The following is an 18,637-nucleotide window of genomic DNA, read 5'->3' on the forward strand; positions in this document are numbered from 1 at the left end:
TTTATAAGGATAGTCCTACTTCGTGACCACCTTAATTTTCTCTCCCACTCGGCTGCGCAACGTTAGGCATAAGTACGTTTGGCATAATGGACGTTTGGCTGCGGTTGAGTGTGATCTCGCTTTAGAGGCAGGGTAAGATTACTGTCGCCAATGCGACATTCATGCTTTCTTTCTGGGACGTCATCATATCCCAGGGATATTATAAGGGTTTGTGCATTGGGCCGGAGTCCCAAGGGTTGCAGGTTCGAATACTGCTTCTGAGGAGATTTTGTTTTACACAATTGCTTTCGCTTAACTCACCATTTCCATTTATTTTCCCCGTTAGTTACCACCAAAAATTCTTAAATAAGGTATTGGCACATACGTCTAAAATCAAAGAAATGAATTATTAGTATAATTAATGATTGGCATATTGTACGTTGGGCATAACGGACGATAAACGATGTTTAAAAAAATAAAGATTTTAGCCTTTGATTCGTTTTTTTCGAGTTTGAAAAACCTACGTTATGATATCATCGCCTCGTAAGCTTTGACGAGAGACAGCGACATAAACAAACTGTGAATTTAACTCTGATATATGTAGGATTGTTATTTGTTCTTATTATTTATTAATTAGGGCTTTAAGGGTTATTCGCCTTTTTGAAAATAATTTACATTAAAAAAACTATTTCATGTACAATTCAATATGGATAAAAAAATAAATAATCGAATATTTCGCATCAACTATCCTGGGGGCACTGCTTTCCACTTCTTGTGTTAGTTTTCTTTCTTGGTAGTTCGCTATGATCAGGTTTACCCTTTGTCCTATGTTGATCGTGCCGGCTAGAACTTTGATTTTCGCTGTTACATGTTTTTTGCTTTTTGTCTTTTACAGCGACACTGGTATAAATGTCTTCTTTCTTGTTTATTTCTTTCCCAGGTATGTTAACTATTGGCTTGGGGATATCGTAAAATTTTGCCCGGCTTTCATTTTTTGGCCTGCTGTCTGTGGTATATCAGCAGATGTCGAAGGCTGTTTGATGGTATTGTTTGTAAAAGATGAATATTCTTTAGCTGTTTTGGCGCATGGTTTGCCATAGTGGGTCGTCTGGTTAAAGAACTGGCACGTGGGCGCCTGCACAGGGTACGTTTTTTACAGTAAGGTTCAGAAAGCTTCAAAAGCATGGCCTGTAGTGTAATGACACTGTGTGGGACTAACGACTCATTTTAGTTCCTAACCAGTAAAAACAATCCATACTCTTTTTTCGCCCTTCTTCGCCATGGAGCTCATGAGTTTTCCGCAGCTGTCTCGGAGCCTCACTTGAATAATGGAATGGCTCGACCTTTGAGCTATTTAGTTTTTCTTTTGTTTTTCGTCTCCATAGATTGCGTCGCCATTTAGCTCTCGTCTCAGTGAGCCATTTAGCTGCTGATTTAATGAGCCATTTATCACGAATTCATCCTACTCCGGCTGAGAGTTCCCCAACGGCGGAATTTCCCCCGACATCAATATGCGCTTTCTTGAAACATTTAGGTCCCACCTTTATCGAAATCTACTCGGATATAATCCGGTAGTGAAATGGGCCAACTCCGACTGAGACTTCCCCGGCGGCGAAATTTTTCTAGGTACCGATGTCTGCGCATGAGCTCCCAGCCAATTAGAATCCACCATACTGTGAATTCCTCGGCGGTGAATTTATCCCGATCCCGATGCTTGTATTCACGAGGTGCTTCGTCTCGATCTACTCGATCTAGTCCCGAGCGGTGGACTTAGCCTACTCAACAGGCCAGCCAGTAGATGCCGTTGTCTGTCCAGCGATTCCAGGTGGAGCGTAGCTTCCGGTTCACTGGCACCCCAACGACCCGCTGCTGGTTGTTCGACGCAGTCTACTCGATCTAGTCTCCGGCAGTGGATCTAGCCTACTCTCCAATTATCCAGTGGGGTGAGGGTGTCGAGGTCGGTTCGGCGATTGCCGTGGAACCTTACGTCCGGTTCACTGGCTTCCCTATGGCCCGAATCCGGTATTGCGGCGCGTACTACTCAACTGGTCCTCGGCGGTAGATCTAACGTATTCGGAATAACATTTGGACAACATTAAAACAAAATGCAAGCCTGCGCTAGGCACATACACATACTAAACGTGATACTCTAGGCACACCTATTTTAATCATCCAGTGTTGATTTAGACCCGCTAGGAGATACCATGTAAACAAAATGGCAGCAAACGCCCAATTTGGTACTTTGCTATTATGCCAAAAAAAAATTTGGACGCAATGGTGGATTGTGGCATACCTCGAATGCCGCTTCTCAATGGGCTCAAATTTTTTCTACGTTTAGTTAATAAGCTGACAAATGGATTCATATAGAGAGAACATTTAATAAAGATTTTTCTACCAAAAAATACCTTTTGAATTTTGTCCAAATTTTATTCCGCATACGTTAGTCTACTTTGGAGAAGAGTTCCCCAGTGGCGGAGTTTTTCCGAACTCGATTTGTTGTTACTATGTTTTCAATTGCCGCAAGGTTCTACTGTATCTATTTCGTTGGCTATTTTCGGCAAATTTAAGACTAATAGCAACGAAAGCAATAAAATTGAAAGATGAATAGGTATTCTAGAGTGACCAGTTATAAACTTAGAACGGAAAACTAGGACTAGGCAGGCTCATATGGACATGATCGAAACGAAATGTGAAGAATCTCTTGCCTTCAGCTAAGTATGAGTTGAGCGTTGCACCCAAATCTACCGCATAGTCAATGTTGTAACGACATTTAATTAGCAAAGTACTGGAAGGTGTACAATATTTTTCAATATTAGGAGCCATAGTACTAAAGGAAGTGCATGGAGTTAAAGGAAGAAAATTTAGAACAGCGCGGAATAGGGCCATCTGAGTTTCCCGATAACTTAACCCTTTGTCTTCCACCGCAGGAGTCAGGATATTCAAGCATTTTTAAATGCGAATCACCTGTTCAAATTGTCTCAGAACAACTAAATCATCTTCGTAGAACCGAAACTCCTTTGTTTGTTTCATTGCTGAATTTTCCCCTTATTTTTTTAGGTTTAACTGAGTCGTGGGTAGTTTCATACTCAAACGGGCAGAGCGGTGTGCTTATTAGTATGATTATCAAGAGGACTTCTGAAACTAGCGTGTTCGCGTTTTTGTTCTCAATTGTCATGTTGGTTGCACACTATGGTCGATCTTTAATTTAATGATTAAGTAGTTCATGATTCAAGGTTTCGTTGAATTGATCCTTATGAATAGAGGAAACCGATAGCAAAAATCTAAAAACTTGAAATGAAATAATCACTTTTACCAGATTTACTACAGGATGGACTGGATGGACTGGGTGGACTATCCATATATGGACTGGACGGGATAGTACACAGTTCACGATATCTGGTAAAGGAATCGCTTGGTTTGCTGTTAGTGAGTATCTTCTGACCTCGCTGTAGTCCGGGAGACCCGCTGGGCCATCGATCAACAGTATAAAAATCCACCAAATCCAGTTAGAAGATTGTTAAGTGTGTTATTGTAAAAAATAATGACTCACATGACTCAATTGCACACACCCCTGATTATATTTGTTTTCTTACTTTTTCGATAACTTCGTTACCGTTCGACATAGAACAGAAGTAAAACATTATAGCTACGCTCCTGATTGGCAATAAACACAAGAAAAATATCATATCGATCGTCGAGCGGTTAGATAACATAATTTTCATAACATTACTATCTGATACTTCCCCGTGAGTTAAATTAAAAATTCAGCAAAAAATCATGAACATGCACAATTTCTTTGCACATTTTATCTTAATGATGAAGGATTGAAAACTTTTTTAGAGATTTATGCAGGGTTAGCTGAAAACCTGGTCCAGTCTCCCCATGTTCCCCTACATATTTCGTCTCTATTCACTAGTGGCCCAAGCTTGAGTGCAATTTTTTTTCTTCTTTTGGATAATAACTGTTATTTTATGAAATTTAGCAATTCGCCCTCATTACAAGTTTCAAAACTTTCTGATGATACGTCAACATTGAGATTATCCGGATACAAACAAAATATACAGGGCAAAGTTGAAAAGAAAAAAGCGCAGCGTCGTCTCAATTTTTTCACGTGGATATATCGTCGCTGTTGTGCTATCTTATGACAAGCGCCATTTAGCACATTTCGAGAAAAACGATTTTTAAAGTTTGAGATTGAATATCTTGAAACTTATAAATGGTAAAAACAATTCAAAGAAGACAATTAATGCTTCAATCTATTCTGTATTAAACTCTCAAATATCATGAAGTTCGGTTGACTATGTTGCGAGTTTTCACTATAAATGTAAACAAAAGTCGCACTCACACGTGTCGTAGGTGTGTATTGATGGCAAAATTTGTATGGCGTGTCATAATTGTACATGGAAAATTTTCCATAGAAAAAAAGCATCAATTATTAACTTTTATTAATATCTTCGGCTTTATTCGGCCTAGAAACAATCGATGAGATGCATTTTGAAGGAAATTGAGCAAGCAATCTAGAAAAAATAGTAATTTTTAATTACAGTGTTGCCAAACATGAAATATTGCCAATTTAAAAGTAAAACTGCATATTTCTCGCAATATATGTATTTTTATTTTAAAAATTATTATGCCATTGTGTTCCTCAGACATTTTTACATATAAAAACATCTAAAACTTCTACATTACTTAAGCGAATCCCAAGATACAGTGATTTAAAGCAAAAAACTGACAATTTCTCATCACTTTTTTCGCTATAACTCAGTAACCAAGCAAAATTTCAAAATTCTGAAAACGCCATTTTGTAGGGAATTTTCAGATTAGTAATGTTGCATATCTAACTCAGTTTACCCCAAAATGGCGTTTGTCATAAGATAGCACAACAGCGACGATATGGCATTCTACAAAAAAAACCCGTCCGAATGTCCCAATACGTTTCCACGATAATGTCAATAATTTACGATTCGAATTGAACTATTTAACACACGAAAAATGAAAGATTTTGTTCAGTAAAGATAATATTGTTGCAAAAATATTTAATAGACAAATTCTACATCAAAGCACCTCTGGCCGATACGACTTGTCAGTACCATCGAATAAAAAAAAAGCTTCACGCAATATCGCATGGCAGAGAAACAGCTAGGATTCCTTATTTTTTATTATAATTTTTTTATGTTTTGAGCAAATCCTCGAAATATGCATGCATTTTTTTCAAAAGTTGTTTCCTCGAGGTCTCTCATTTCCGCCAAACGTCCGTCAGTCAAATAAGAAGCAGTCCACTAAACAAAGTTATGTCAATTAAAATTGCAAAAAAAATCGTAAGCGGATTTATGTAAATTTTATGCATTGAGTAAAGATTGATGATCTTTCTTCTTTTTTTTTCCTCTAGGTACACAATCGAACAGATCATCACATTCTTTTAAGTCCGTGATGTATCCTTTCATTGGCAATCTTAAGACAGGAAGTGAAATTGACCATTTCACTTTTCAGTCCAAATGTGTTCTCTTCCTTTTTAGCAACAACCCATGTAAGGATCGATTCTTGTGGGATTTAATGGTCTGCTAATAGGCTTCAAATGGCAGACGGGAAGTGGTTTGTTGTGTTTTTGTTGGCCGCAGCAAAAAAAAAACCTTTTCTGCGCTGCATTCACTTTTTCTTAGCAAACAGCATCACTACCTAAGAATGACGTAGAATTGGAAAGTCTCCTTTTTGTAAACCGAACCCAGTGTGAGATGACAGATCGGTGTGCTGGGAAAATTCGTTTTATTCAACCGGAGTATGTCTTCCTTGCTCAACTCTTTGTAACCCATTCACAGTCTGGTCTGGTCTTGCTGATTGGCACCCCTAACCCTTGTCCTGTTCCGAGACGAGTCCCGTCGCTGTCAACATCCATATGGATGACAGTTTCTTGCTGAGTTTGTCCTAAATGACGTAATAAAATAGCAATCAAAACAGGAACTTCTCAATCCAGGACCAAAGATCCATGGGAGGACTATTCTTCCCTTTCCAGAAAATAAAACTACACATTCGTCTTGAGAATCGTTTCAACCAATTTATGATGTGAGTTCACTTTTATTAGTGGCAATGGGGGGTAATGCCTACTTGAAACGGACCACTCCATCAGTTTTATTGCACTTCAGCCTGGAATTCGTCATCTACACTCAAATCGAATCACTTCGCTGCGTGTGACTGTAAACTTCCAGCTGCGTTGCCCATGCGAGATGTTGTTTTTCAACGCATTTTCTCGGGTTTTGTCCACGCTCGAAACGGCAGGAAATCAAACTGAAGCAGTTTGCCTGAAAACCGTAAAAATTTAAACCTTATTAACGTCACAGCAGCGAGCCTTTTCCGATCAGTTTGTAAAGGAGAAATTAGAACTAGAGCTCTCCCTCCATGTCCTTGCCCGGGGTATGGCCCTGGACTCTGTTTCATATGTATGCGTTGGTTCACACTTTCGCCCTATACGTTTCGGGAAAAAAACGAAAGAAACGGCCGCATCGGCGTTCGGGCAGGGAAGCGTCAAACAAAGAAAAAGTCCTTAATCATTCCTTCCGAAAATAAACACCCAAACCCAATGCCGGTCGCAGCAGCAGCAGCAGCTAGCAGCTAGCGGCATCGGTGTGTTTGAGGTGCGCCGATAATTGGTTGTAGGTTTAATCCAATTAGCGGTGAAATTAAGATAACAAACAAATTTCATTAAAATTATAAAATGATATCAAATTGAATCGGACATGCTTGTCGATCAGCGGGGAGTTGTAGTTCGCTGTTCCAGTAAGATGCATTATAGTTAATCATGGTTTGGGTATATTTTAACGTATTGGTGTTCGATTCGATTATGAAATTGTGATCCGATGATATTTTTTTAGTTTAAGTATAGATGTGAAAAATATGTGCAGTCTCACTTCTGAACGATTGATGTTTCATAGAAGATAGATGTAGTATGATGATAGTGTGAATTTCTAACTACAAATAGATATTGGGAATTCTACGCAATTATAACTTGGACATGTGATCCTAAATCTTCTCCTTAAGCTTCTTAATCGGACTGATTTTCACATCTGTTCGATATCACTTGATAGATTTTGGGTCTTTTTCAAGAGACTTCCTATTTTTCCTAATCCAATTTTTCTCGATTATGCAGTAAGATGTTTGATGACACCGACCCGCTTCCTTGAGCCTTTTATCGAGATCAACTCGGATATTGTCCCACTCCTACTGAGAGTTCCCCGGCAACGGAATTTCTATCGGTACAGGTGAGTGTTTCGTGAGCCAATTAGCTCGAATTTCGTCACGATTCTGTCGAGTAGTCCACAGCGGTAAATCTATCCTACTGTGAATTCCCTGGCGGTAGAATGCTCCAGATACCGATGTACCTTTCTGTGAGCCATTTAGCTCACTGCTCCTTCTACTCGGGCCAATATCCGGCCGTGGACCTGGCCTATTAACCGGGCCAACCAGTAGGTGCTGAGGTCCGTCCAGCGATTCCGGGTGGAGCGTAGCTTCCGGTTTACTGGCGCCCCAAATGCTAGCTATTCGACACGGTCTACTTTGTCTAATCCCCGGCGGTGGATCTAGCCTACTCACGAACCACCCGGTAGGGTGTCGAGGTCGGTCCAGCGATTCTGGTGAAGCCTGACGTCCGGTTCTCTGGCGCCCCAACGACCCATGTCTGATGCTATGTCGCGTACTACAGAGACCAGTTGATCTCTGGCGATAGACCTAGTTTACACCGTCGAAGAGTTCCTTGGCGGCGAAATTTATACCGAAACACGATTTGTGGTTTCCTGGCGGCGTTCTAATCAATTGCGCTACTTTGTTGGTCCCTTCGCCACGTCCTCTGCAGCTTGGAGAGTATACTCGTAACCACTCTGTTGACAGCGTCTCAGATATGCTCGCCGTGGCACATCTCTTTGACGATATTGTCTACTGTCACACCACGCATACCCCTACGAACTTCTTTGAACCTAGGGCATTCAAATACCACGTGTTTCGGTGTCTCTTGCACGTCCATGCACTACGGGTCACACGAAGCATGTCCAAACCGACGCAGGTACTTCCGGAAGCATCCGTGCCCGAACAAAAACTGCGTCAAGTGGAAGTTCACCTCTCAATGTTTTCTATATACCCAAGCAGATACATTTGGGATGAGTCAATGGGTCCACCTTCCTTTCTCAGCGTTGTGCCACTGTTGCTGCCACTTAGTCAACGAGTCCGCTCGGACCAAACCGTCTCCAATGCATTATGTGCATTTCTCCGCTGGTCGCATTCCACGTCCCCAGCCAGAGTAATGCAGATGGGAATCATCCCGGCAATTACGCCTCCTACGATATCATTCTGTACGCACTCGCGACACGAACAGCTATTAGGCGAAACGCGCTTGTCAACTTCGCTCGGTTTCGCTTTAAGTTTAACGCAGCAGACCAGACCGGTACACTATACCTCAGTATTGAGGATGAGACACCTGCTAGAAGACGTCTCGTGCTGCTTCTTGCTCCATAGTCGACATGGCTGTTGTAATTTAACCGATCGTCGACCATCACACCCAGGTGCTTCAGCGCGCGCATCGATGGGAAGGATTGTCCCCCGACGCTGATCTCGACACGCTTGATTTTTTTTACAGTTGCTGACCAGCACTACCTCGGTCTAGTGGTGAGCCAGCTGCAACTTGACTTCAGCCATCCAGGTTCCTACGATGCCTATTGTCTGTGCCGTCAACATCTCCACCTCTTCAAGGATCTCGCCGGTTATCGTCAGGACAACATCATCTGCAAAGCCGACGATGTCAACTCCCCTGGGCAGTTCTGGGGTTAGCACTCCATTGTATATTATATTCCAGAGCATTGGGGCGAGTATGGAGCTCTGAGGTAATCCCGCCGTGACCCTAATCGACCCCTGCCCCATGTTCGTTTCGTAGATCAGTACTCGATTCTGGAAGTAACTTTTCAGAACCTTAGATAGATAGTCCGGAACCCGTATTCCATGCAGCGCTACGGCGATAGCCCCCCAGCTAGCACTGTTGAACGCGTTCTTTACGTCTATCGTTACCACAGCGCAGTAGCGATTAGCCCTTCTCTTTTGCTTCAATGCTTTTTTTCGCGCTCGCGATGACTGTGCGGATGGCGACCGCCAGCAATATCCCTTTCCGGAACCCGAACTTTCAGCGCAGGTCGTTAGCCTGTTGAGGATGACCCTTTCGCATGCCCTAGCTACTGTTTCAGACAGCTCATTGGAGCTCGGAATTGGAGTGACGCTGTGAGCACGAAATGCTTCCACAAAAAGGTCCTTGTCGAAAACCTTAATTTTCCACTTCCGCTCGCCAGTCCTCACTCTCAGCGTTACCGTACAATTTCGCCGACCTATGATGTAGTGGATCGCTTGGGGGTCACTATGTGTGTACTGCTCACTAACTCGCCAATCCATGTTATCCATCAGCGAAGGGCTGCAGAATGTTACGGCGATGATAGATTCCCGGCCGTCTTTACGGAATGTGCTAGCGAAACCTTCGTTGCACAGCCTTACGTCAAGCTTTGCCAGTGCTTCCAATAGACTGTAACCTCTTGCGTTGGTCAGCCTACTACCCCTCTCCACGGCCCAAGCGTTAAAATCTCCTCCTATAACAACCGGCGTTCGCCCGACTAACGAGTCGGCTAATGCGTTCGACATCCGGTTGTACTACTCGGGTGTCCACCGTGGAGGAGCATAACAGCATAACAACATAACAGGAAATTGTCAAGAGGACAAAGTGGCTCTTCAGGTTCGGACTGCATCGGTTATCCAATACTTCATCCAATTGTCGGTGAAAACTACCATGTTGGAACTCTTCAATAGAATATGGCGTAGTGTCGTATTTCCACCTTGATGGCGAACTGGAACAAGCTGTAGGGCGAAAGTTTTCGAGCGAATAGTCAACCGACGGTTCACCACCAAACTAGAGTCGAACGGGTGTCTCGACAAACAACAACATGCTTTTAAGTCCGGTTGGGGCACGGACACATACTTTGCGGAGTTGGAGAGGTCATTACCCAATCGTAACGAGCACTGTCTGATAGCGTCGCTTGACTTGTCCAAGGCTTACGATACCACCCGGAGGAATGGTATCTTACGAACATTGCAGAAATGGCAGATACGTGGTAGAATGATCAACCTGCTGAACAGTTTCCTGTCAGAAAGATCGTTCCAGGTTAATGTAGAGGGTTACTTATCGCCCGCGGATTCGCTGGGAAACGGTGTGCCTCAAGGTTTAGTGTTCTCGGTTACATTGTTTCTCGTGGCTATTCACCCATCTTCCACGTGGTTCCGAAAACTGTGAAGATCTTGTTGTACGCCGACGATATCCTACTCGTGGTTTGGGGGAAGAAAGACCAGCCGAAAGTTTCAGGCAGCAGTAAAAGCCGTCCATAAATGGGCGAGAAGTGTTGGATTTACGATATCGACAACGAAATCCAGCATCTTTTATTGCAGCCGTAATGCCCGTCGTGCACCCAGTCAAGGAATCATGATAGATCGAGTTGCTATACCGACAGAAACACGTCCGAAAACTCTCGGTGTCACCCTCGATCGATCACTCAACTTCGTAGTGCACTGCAAATTGACGAAGTAGGCATTCGAATCTAGGCTGCTCATTCTGAAGATGATCGGTGCCAAGTTACCCCGTGGTCAACGCTTTTCTTTATTGCAAATTGGATCCGCAATTATTACTTCGCGACTTTTGTATGACATTGGGCTCGTTAATAGAGGTGGAGATGCTGTCATCAAAACACTGGCACCTGCATACAATAAGATGATTAGATATGCATCTGGAGCACATGTCACCAGTCCGATCATAGACATTATGGCCGAAACAGGTACTCTACCGTTAGATCTCCTCGTTCTCCAAACTGTAGCCCAATTAGCAATCAGAATGTTGGGAAACAGCACAGATAATGCTGACCTTCCCCTGGTACGCCGAGCTACCGAACGTTTGATAGAAATAGTCGGAACGCCTCTTCTAAACATCTACACCTGCACGCGACTATCTGATCGAAAGTGGTTCGATCGCACGCCTCAGATCCTTTGGGACATCAAGAAGCGCGTAAAGGCTGGAGACCCCTGGGAAATCGTTCGTCCGGTTGTTCAAGAACTTCTGACAAATCGTTTCAGCCGTGCAACAATGGTCTACACTGATGGCTCGAACGACGATACCGCAGTAGGCGCGGGAGTATTTGGAGAACACTTCCAACAGTAACTCTGCCTTCCACCGCAATGCAGTGTCTTCTCGACAGAGGCATTCGCAATGAAAACAGCGCTAACAACATTCAACACGGTCAGCGAGTTAGTGATCATGTCCGAATTGGTCAGCTGTCTATCAGCAATGGAAGCGGGTACATCCCAGCACTCGTGGATCCAGGAAATTGAAAGCCTGCTACTAAATCGTCCAATCAAGGTCTGCTGGATTCCAGGTCACGCTGGCATCTGTGGTAACGAGGAGGCTGAGAGACTCGCAGGAGAAGCGAGGAACATTGCTCCATTAGCTGTATCTTTTCCGGGGACAGACGTCGTCAAATACATCTAAACAGCTATCCGAAACAAATGGTACCGTCGGTGGTCAGCGTCCACTGAAATCAAACTGTGTGAAATCAAATTTGACACGGTGAAGCGGACTGACCGTGAAATTTCGGCAGATCAGTGAGCTCTGAGAAGACTACGATTAGGCCATACTCGTACAACGCACGAGTTCTTGCTGAAGAGGACCTCTCCACCAGTATGCCACTACTGCGGAGTTACCGTAGACGTTCGTAATGTGATCCTTCACTGCAGGATATACCACGAAGCGAGGAAAAAGCACGACATCGAGCCGACGAGTTTACGAGCGGTATTATGCACCGACAACGACAGCGAGCAGAAAGTTTTATACTTCCTTAAAGAAGCAAACTTGTATAAAAAATTAAGAAGAACAAAAAAACTGAATTGTAAATTAGTACTTTAATGTTCATGAAAGCGAAATTGAAACTATTCTTTTCGACACGAATGCACCCTTCTGGTGTAAATTGTCTTTAATAAAGAACAATAACAACAACCAGTAAAGCTACGTTTTTCACAAGTATGAGAAAAATTTCGCAAGTTTCAAGCCATTGCAATAATTATCTACACACCCTTTATCCATTTGTTTCTTTCTGTGTTTTTCCATCTTTTAAATTTATAATCACCCTAATCGATATTCAAATAAGAAGTTATCTATAGTGGAGGCGCGGCTCTCGACGGCCCTGAACGCCATTCCAATTGGTACATATAGCACTTTGATTCAGTTAATGTCGAAAAGAGTTCGAGAATAAATCACTACTATATTATAGTAAAATCAACTAACTAAAGAAACCTCAGAATCGTTCACTAATTAATTGAATTTATTTTTCACTGTTCTGTTCTGGTTTTTTATTTTTATATACCTCTTTTGCCGACGCTTAAATGTTATTTTTGAAAATTTTGTTGCGAAGGCTTTGGAAATATCATATTTGCATGTAACTCATAAAAAGTATTAAAAATTATTCCATTTGAACACTTATAACTTGATATTTAACGAAAGAAAAAATGGAAAATGACAATTTCAACATTTTTATAGTTGCCTAATTAGCAGTATTTAATGATGATTGATTAGTTCTCAATAAGTATTAAAATCATTGCAATAATTTGATTTCATAAACATCACGTTTGGTTCGCCAAAGATTACTTCACCGAAGTGAATATCCGTCAAAAAGCTTGATTACTTCAGGTATCATGAATAAAGGGCGATTCGTCGCATTACAAAGTCACATCCCTCAATATTCCAGCCGTCGTGCCATACTTTACCAAATTGATAAATGCGTTTTTCTCCAACGAGTGAGTACTGTAAACAAACCATTAATTCAGCTAATATTGATGGCTCGACAGCGGGTCCTTTAGGTGTTCGCACTGTCCACAACACGGCTGCCGGCTTTTCATTGTGGCGCGAAGGTCCGATAGGTAAACAAAATATATAATCCCCATTAAACGCACGGCCAAACCGGCCGATAAATACTTACCTACTTGTTCAATCCCATTTCCCCGAAGAGGGTCGTTTTAATTCCAGCGAATAAAAGTCGCTTTACCCGGACCAAGCTAACCAAAATTCACGCCAACAATGGACCTATTTAATGGTTCCAGGCTGTCTAGAACGGGAGACTCCGTTCACCAATATCACCCAGCTTTGAATTACATACAGAAATAGTTTGTTGTAATTTGTGTTTTGTGCAGCCCATTGAAAGGAAGTTAATTTATTATCAAAGCTAAAAAGCTTTGTCGGCGAAATCTATCCAGAAGTGCACCGAAGAAGGACGATCGATCCCAATTCCAATAATGAGCCGTGTAGGTACTCCGACGCAAAACTTGTGTCTGCCAGTCTGTCTGCCGCGGTCGCTTCCAACTTTTTGTTATGAATGAATTGTACTTTTCTTTCTTCGAGCTCTTTTCGACATCGTTTCATCCTTCTTGTTCTGATCAATAAAAAAACGCGATCTTTTCTCTCTAAACAAATATCTGTCTGGCAGCGGATCAGCACAGGTAGATAAAACTCCTCCGCCATTCATTCATGAAAAGGACTACTTGCCTCATTCAAACTCTTCGTTCAACTATTCATTGTGTAGGTGTCCTTTTTATCAGAACTCCTTTCTGTAAAGCTAAAATAATGGCATTGCACATTAACTTTTAAATGCGAACCGAAAATACCAATAGGTGCAAGACTTCTCGCTGTGCGTGGTGACACAAAAAAAAACTCCACCACAGGAGGTTCTACCTCTCTGTCCATCCGATCAGTCCCATCTGGGCCGGCAGGCTGGATTCCCTGGAGCGATTTTGGAGTGTTCAGCAATATTGGATTCCAATGGTGAACGCACTTTGCGCTACGGTTCAAGTGCAAATTTGAATAGGATGCTCTTTTTTGAATGGTAATTTTTGGCAATTCATGTCGCACTTGTATAACACCAATCACTGGGCAAGCGTGGGAAAACAGTTGGAAAATTTTACGGTTGATTTTCTTGGTTGGTTAGTGATTGACTTAGCGTGATTTGCCTACATCTATGTTTTGGTTCAAACATTGCATTTTTAGCAGGAAATCAAGTACAGAAAAATTAAACATAAAATAACAAATACATGCAATTGAATTTCCCACTTGGAAAGTTCCAAAACACAAATGAACGTGAGTTCAGTTTCGTGGATCTTACCGTAGCGATTTTTGAAGAATTTTATATTCAAAAACAAAATATTTGTTTGGCCGTGGAAGCAATTACAGAATAAGCAAATTGATTATTTCGTTTGTTTAGTATTCATTCGACCAACTAGGGAACTAGTCCATAATGCATTCAATGTGTGTGGGGAATACTCATGGTCTATTCTGAGTGGCATGATGGCTGTTGAATCATGTAATAGGATCGAGGATTGACAATTCACTAAAACGATAAAAAAAAATCAGCTACCAATTTGCGGCAGTCAGATCAACACGAAGAACATATGTTTTATAACATAATTTTTGGTATACTTTCATAGACCCAGCAACATGTCATGTAATGATGTATAACTTGATTTATTAGCTTTTGTAGTATGCTTGGTTGGAGCGGCTTATTTTTACTCTCGTATAAATCAAGCGTTTTAGTCAGGGCCGCCCTAGAACCACTCGATGCCTCTGGGCATTACTGAGTTAAAGGACCCCAACAACTGAACAGGTATAAACTATTGCAGAGTACGATGACCAAAAATGATCCCCAGCATCATGGGTGCATTTTTACTCTATATTATTCGGTGAAAATCAAAATATATGGAGAAAAACAGCCAAACTTTCATCACTATACGTGTCGGTGTAAATGTCCAAGTGCGGTCGAAAAATGGAAGATGCGTTTAGTAGGTCTTTAAAAGTTATTAACACTTCTGTCCGATCTGACCTATAGTGGTATAGGGCTTAACACACTATAAGCAGTAGTGGAAGTGCGAACACAGGTGTGCTAGGTACAGTGTAATGGATTTGGCAACTACGTTATGCTGTCCCCAGACGGTGTAATCTGATCTTTATAGTTGCAAGACGTAGTTTGAGGATGAAGAGTGCCTTCGCCGAGGAGCAGGAATGGTAGAGTAGGGAGTATTAAACCACAGATAACAGACATTTAGGCTAGAACAATATTTCCTTAAAACCATATGTGAACTTTCAAGTTGCTAAACGTTTGAATTCAGTTTTCCACTATTCAGCTTTTTGTTGGTGGCTGCGTTCCCAAATGCGCTCCCCACTATGACAAGTCGACCGTCCAGTGTCAATTTTGAGAAATCGACAGGAGTGTCCATTTTGACAAGCCTTCAGTGTCACAAACTTTAACCTACCCTGCTCATGTTCTCAACTGTTAAACGTCAAATTTAAAATTTGTTAGTTTGTTTTCAATAATCTTTTCCGTTGATATCAATCGCTTCGCGCATCTTTTTGTAGGCTGGTTAATAGATTTATAACATATTCTCAGTTGTTTGGATGCTACTATGAGTGTCGAGAGAATTAAGGGATTCAAGCTTCTGCTCCTACATGAATTCATCACGTACGATATGACCAACGAAACTCGGTGCAAAATCACCCGGAAAAGCACTCCATCTTTTTTAATACAGTAAATTTGCAAACCTTGTTTAGAGATGGGCGATTTTCGATCAAAATTAACCATTTATCACAACCACCCTTATTCGAAGTAAGCCCGAACGAATCTTGCATTCGTCGTAAAAAAGAATAAAGCCAAACTAGAAAAGCGATAAAAACAATCTCATAGAAAATTGACGATTGCAGCTGCAATGACGAAATCGGTTGCAATTCAACCGGCTTATTTGTTTCAACTAAATCGAGTGTCGCTGATAATTGTTTTTCTCAGTATATCAATCGGCGAATTGAATTAGAGATGATCCACAAAACAAACACCTCAATTCACTCGATTGTGCCGACTCGAAAGGAAATCGGTTTTTTTATTTTCACGGAAAAATATACAAAATTTTAATTTGACGTTTAACGTTTTAGTTGAGAACAGAAATGAACGCCTACCGTGATGTGAACATTGAAACTCAAGCGACGGCTTGTCAAAATTGACAAGACTGATGATTTGTCAAAATTGACATTGGACGGACGACTTGTCAAAGTGGGGTGCGCATTTGGGAACGCAGCCACCAACAAAAAGCTGAATTGCCATCTGCGAAACTGTACTGTTTGATACACGAGTTTGACAGCTGCACTCAAACTGTCTTGTATCGATCACTGCCCCATCTACAAACGTTTCCAGACATGTTAGGCGTCTAATTTATTTGGAATGTCAGTAGCGGGTATTTACACACATTTCGGATCGAGCCCAAACGTCTGTTATCTGAGGTTATTATTTGAATGTTATCCAGACTACTAAAAATGGCTTCGTACAACGTGTAACCGTAAACGAATCGCACTTGTACTAATATATTGAGGAATACTTCATGCAGTTTCCACATGTTAAATCTAATTTTCTCAACACTGACGCCAGACAGATGGGCAAACAGTGCCATCAAACTGTTCAATCGACACGTTGCTGTCAAAGTTTTCATAACGAATTTAGCAGTTTTTTGTTTGTATTTGCAATAGATTTAAGTACACTTCTTTATGTTATGTTCACATTACCACTGATATCAAGTGATATGCGAATTACCGTGATATCCGGTGATATTACGAATCATATCACTTGATATCCCATACAACAAAATGTCATCTCATATCATCATTCTTGTGTGATATCCGGGATATCATGAACGAAATCAAGTCAAATTGTGAAAAGTAGTGACTGGCAACACGGATAGCGGCATTGAACGCACTCTTTCATTAATGTCATTTTGAAAGTTTAGTGAATCGCAGCAAGCGACTACATAATAAAAACAATAACAAAATGGTAACCAAGACAAAAGTTTTCTGCAATTTTTAGTTATTGGGACTTTCATCATTGGCTCAGGTAACTGAAGTTAATTTTCACTTATGCTGATTTCGTTTTTAGAATCGAGTCGCTCTAGGTTCGCCCTGAGCTGTCACTTTTATATGGATTTTGTAAATATTAGAGCGAACCTAGGGCGACTCTGATCTAAAACCGAAATCAGCATTAGTGCTGCAATAACCGGAGCAAAGGTAATCACGAATACCGGCTCGTCTAACACACAGCTGCAATCGACGAATATGAACGAACAACAGGTACCTGTTCCTGCTAGAACGCCCAACGAAGCTGACGAAGACGTTCATTCTAGCGCCAACTCCGGCTCAGCTGAGCAATGCGCACCAGTAGCAGCAGTAACAGCGGTTCAAACAATTCATCTGGTGGTCTGCAAACTAACGTCGGCGGTAATCGGGACGACGCAACAATCGACCATAATCGCTAATGCCATCCGCACTGCCAACACCCACGTCATATTTGATTGATGAATTTCAGAGTCCACATATTTCGCCAACTATCAAAACAAAAAATGTCTTCAAGAGGGTCAAACCGGATGATATGGATAATGTGCTAAAGCAGGTGAATTTCGAGAAGAAATTCAAAACACTACCCCAGTCCAAACCATAGGACTGCCAGTCGCCCAGTGCAATCTTAGTACCATCGTCTCCCCGAGTGTTCACTCAAAATTACCGTAAGAAACAGTCTCAGCAACAACAACTTAAAACACTAATTTATGCCTTTCTAGCTGTGGACGTCTTCAGCACCAGAAACCTCAGCAATAGCAGCAGCAGCTACAGCATCATCCATCACCGCACCTCACATCGGATAGCAGAGCACCACTATCCTCTACAGTAGCGCTATCCAGTTCCTACCTCAAGCTACATCAACATGGAACAGTACAAAGTTTTCTGTCTTAGACATGTCCGGCAGACAATGCAAACCGCTCGCCTCGGACGCCCAAAACGCCGTCTACTCGGTCGGTTAAATTCTCCGAGAAGGGTCACCGACAGATTTTCGATCAACGACGTAATCTAGTGCAGCAACTGGCAAAGAACATGACATGTTCCCATTAACTCAGGCGACCAATAACATTCTGCTGGCCCACAGCGACATCTTCACAAACAAGCAAAACTTGCAGTTAAAGATCTGCGAGTTCCGAGAAAAGTCATGGGCCAACGGTCCTGCTTTACGCCGCATGCGGGCGGGATGATAACGCCAACCGATCTTGGTGCTGATAAGTGCAAGAGTATATAGATAGCTATACGCTGCTATCCGTTCCGGATGTTATTTCTTTTTTGTTATTCATGGCTGAATCTTAAAAATCTCAGCACCAAGACGCTGAATCATATCTTTTGTTTATTCTGATGCTCTTCATGAATTGTATAATGCGAGAAAAAATTGAAGGCTGACTATAAAAAATCTTGATAGGAACAAAATACTGACTAGATCGGCACTAAAAGATGCTGTTCAACTAATTTTCAGTAGTTATGTATAGAGAGATCGCATATTATTTATATTAAATGAACAACTTACCAATTGTTTATATACTCCAAAGGTTTGATGATAGCATATTATTATGATTCAGTTTTGAAGAGGTTTAAGCTGAGGAAATAAAAACTAAAACTTAAAAAAAGCATAGTACTGCTGTATCTGGACCAGGGTTGCTTTCTGTAACTGTAAACAGAAAACACTCATAGACGGACGCAAGCACT

General features: G+C 41.7%; 1 protein-coding gene across 2 annotated transcripts; it reads left to right on the top strand.

Annotated features, from left to right (window-relative positions):
- The first annotated feature begins 16,849 nt into the window (after positions 1–16,849).
- Positions 16,850–18,415, top strand: LOC131683914 (uncharacterized). Of its 2 annotated transcripts, XM_058966321.1 has the most exons (4): positions 16,850–16,952; positions 17,156–17,332; positions 17,421–17,504; positions 17,671–18,415. In XM_058966321.1, exons 2-4 carry the CDS (start codon positions 17,171–17,173, stop codon positions 17,752–17,754), a joined length of 330 nt encoding a protein of 109 aa, XP_058822304.1. In that variant the 5' UTR covers positions 16,850–16,952; positions 17,156–17,170; the 3' UTR covers positions 17,755–18,415. The 2 variants fall into 2 exon arrangements, 1 of the variants encoding a protein (XP_058822304.1); XR_009304586.1 differs by lacking the exon at positions 16,850–16,952 and having other exon boundaries at positions 17,145–17,616.
- The last annotated feature ends 222 nt before the right edge of the window (positions 18,416–18,637 follow it).

The sequence above is a fragment of the Topomyia yanbarensis genome, chromosome 2 (genome assembly GCF_030247195.1).
Source record: "Topomyia yanbarensis strain Yona2022 chromosome 2, ASM3024719v1, whole genome shotgun sequence".
NCBI classification, from domain to species: domain Eukaryota; kingdom Metazoa; phylum Arthropoda; class Insecta; order Diptera; family Culicidae; genus Topomyia; species Topomyia yanbarensis.

Excerpts from the sequence above, each read along its gene's own strand:
- LOC131683914 (XM_058966321.1), top strand. The coding sequence starts at position 17,171 with ATGAACGAACAACAGGTACCTGTTCCTGCTAGAACGCCCAACGAAGCT. Across the intron at positions 17,333-17,420 it reads TCTGCAAACTAACGTCGGCG|AGTCCACATATTTCGCCAAC; the intron begins GTAATCGGGACG and ends GATGAATTTCAG. Across the intron at positions 17,505-17,670 it reads TGGATAATGTGCTAAAGCAG|CTGTGGACGTCTTCAGCACC; the intron begins GTGAATTTCGAG and ends ATGCCTTTCTAG.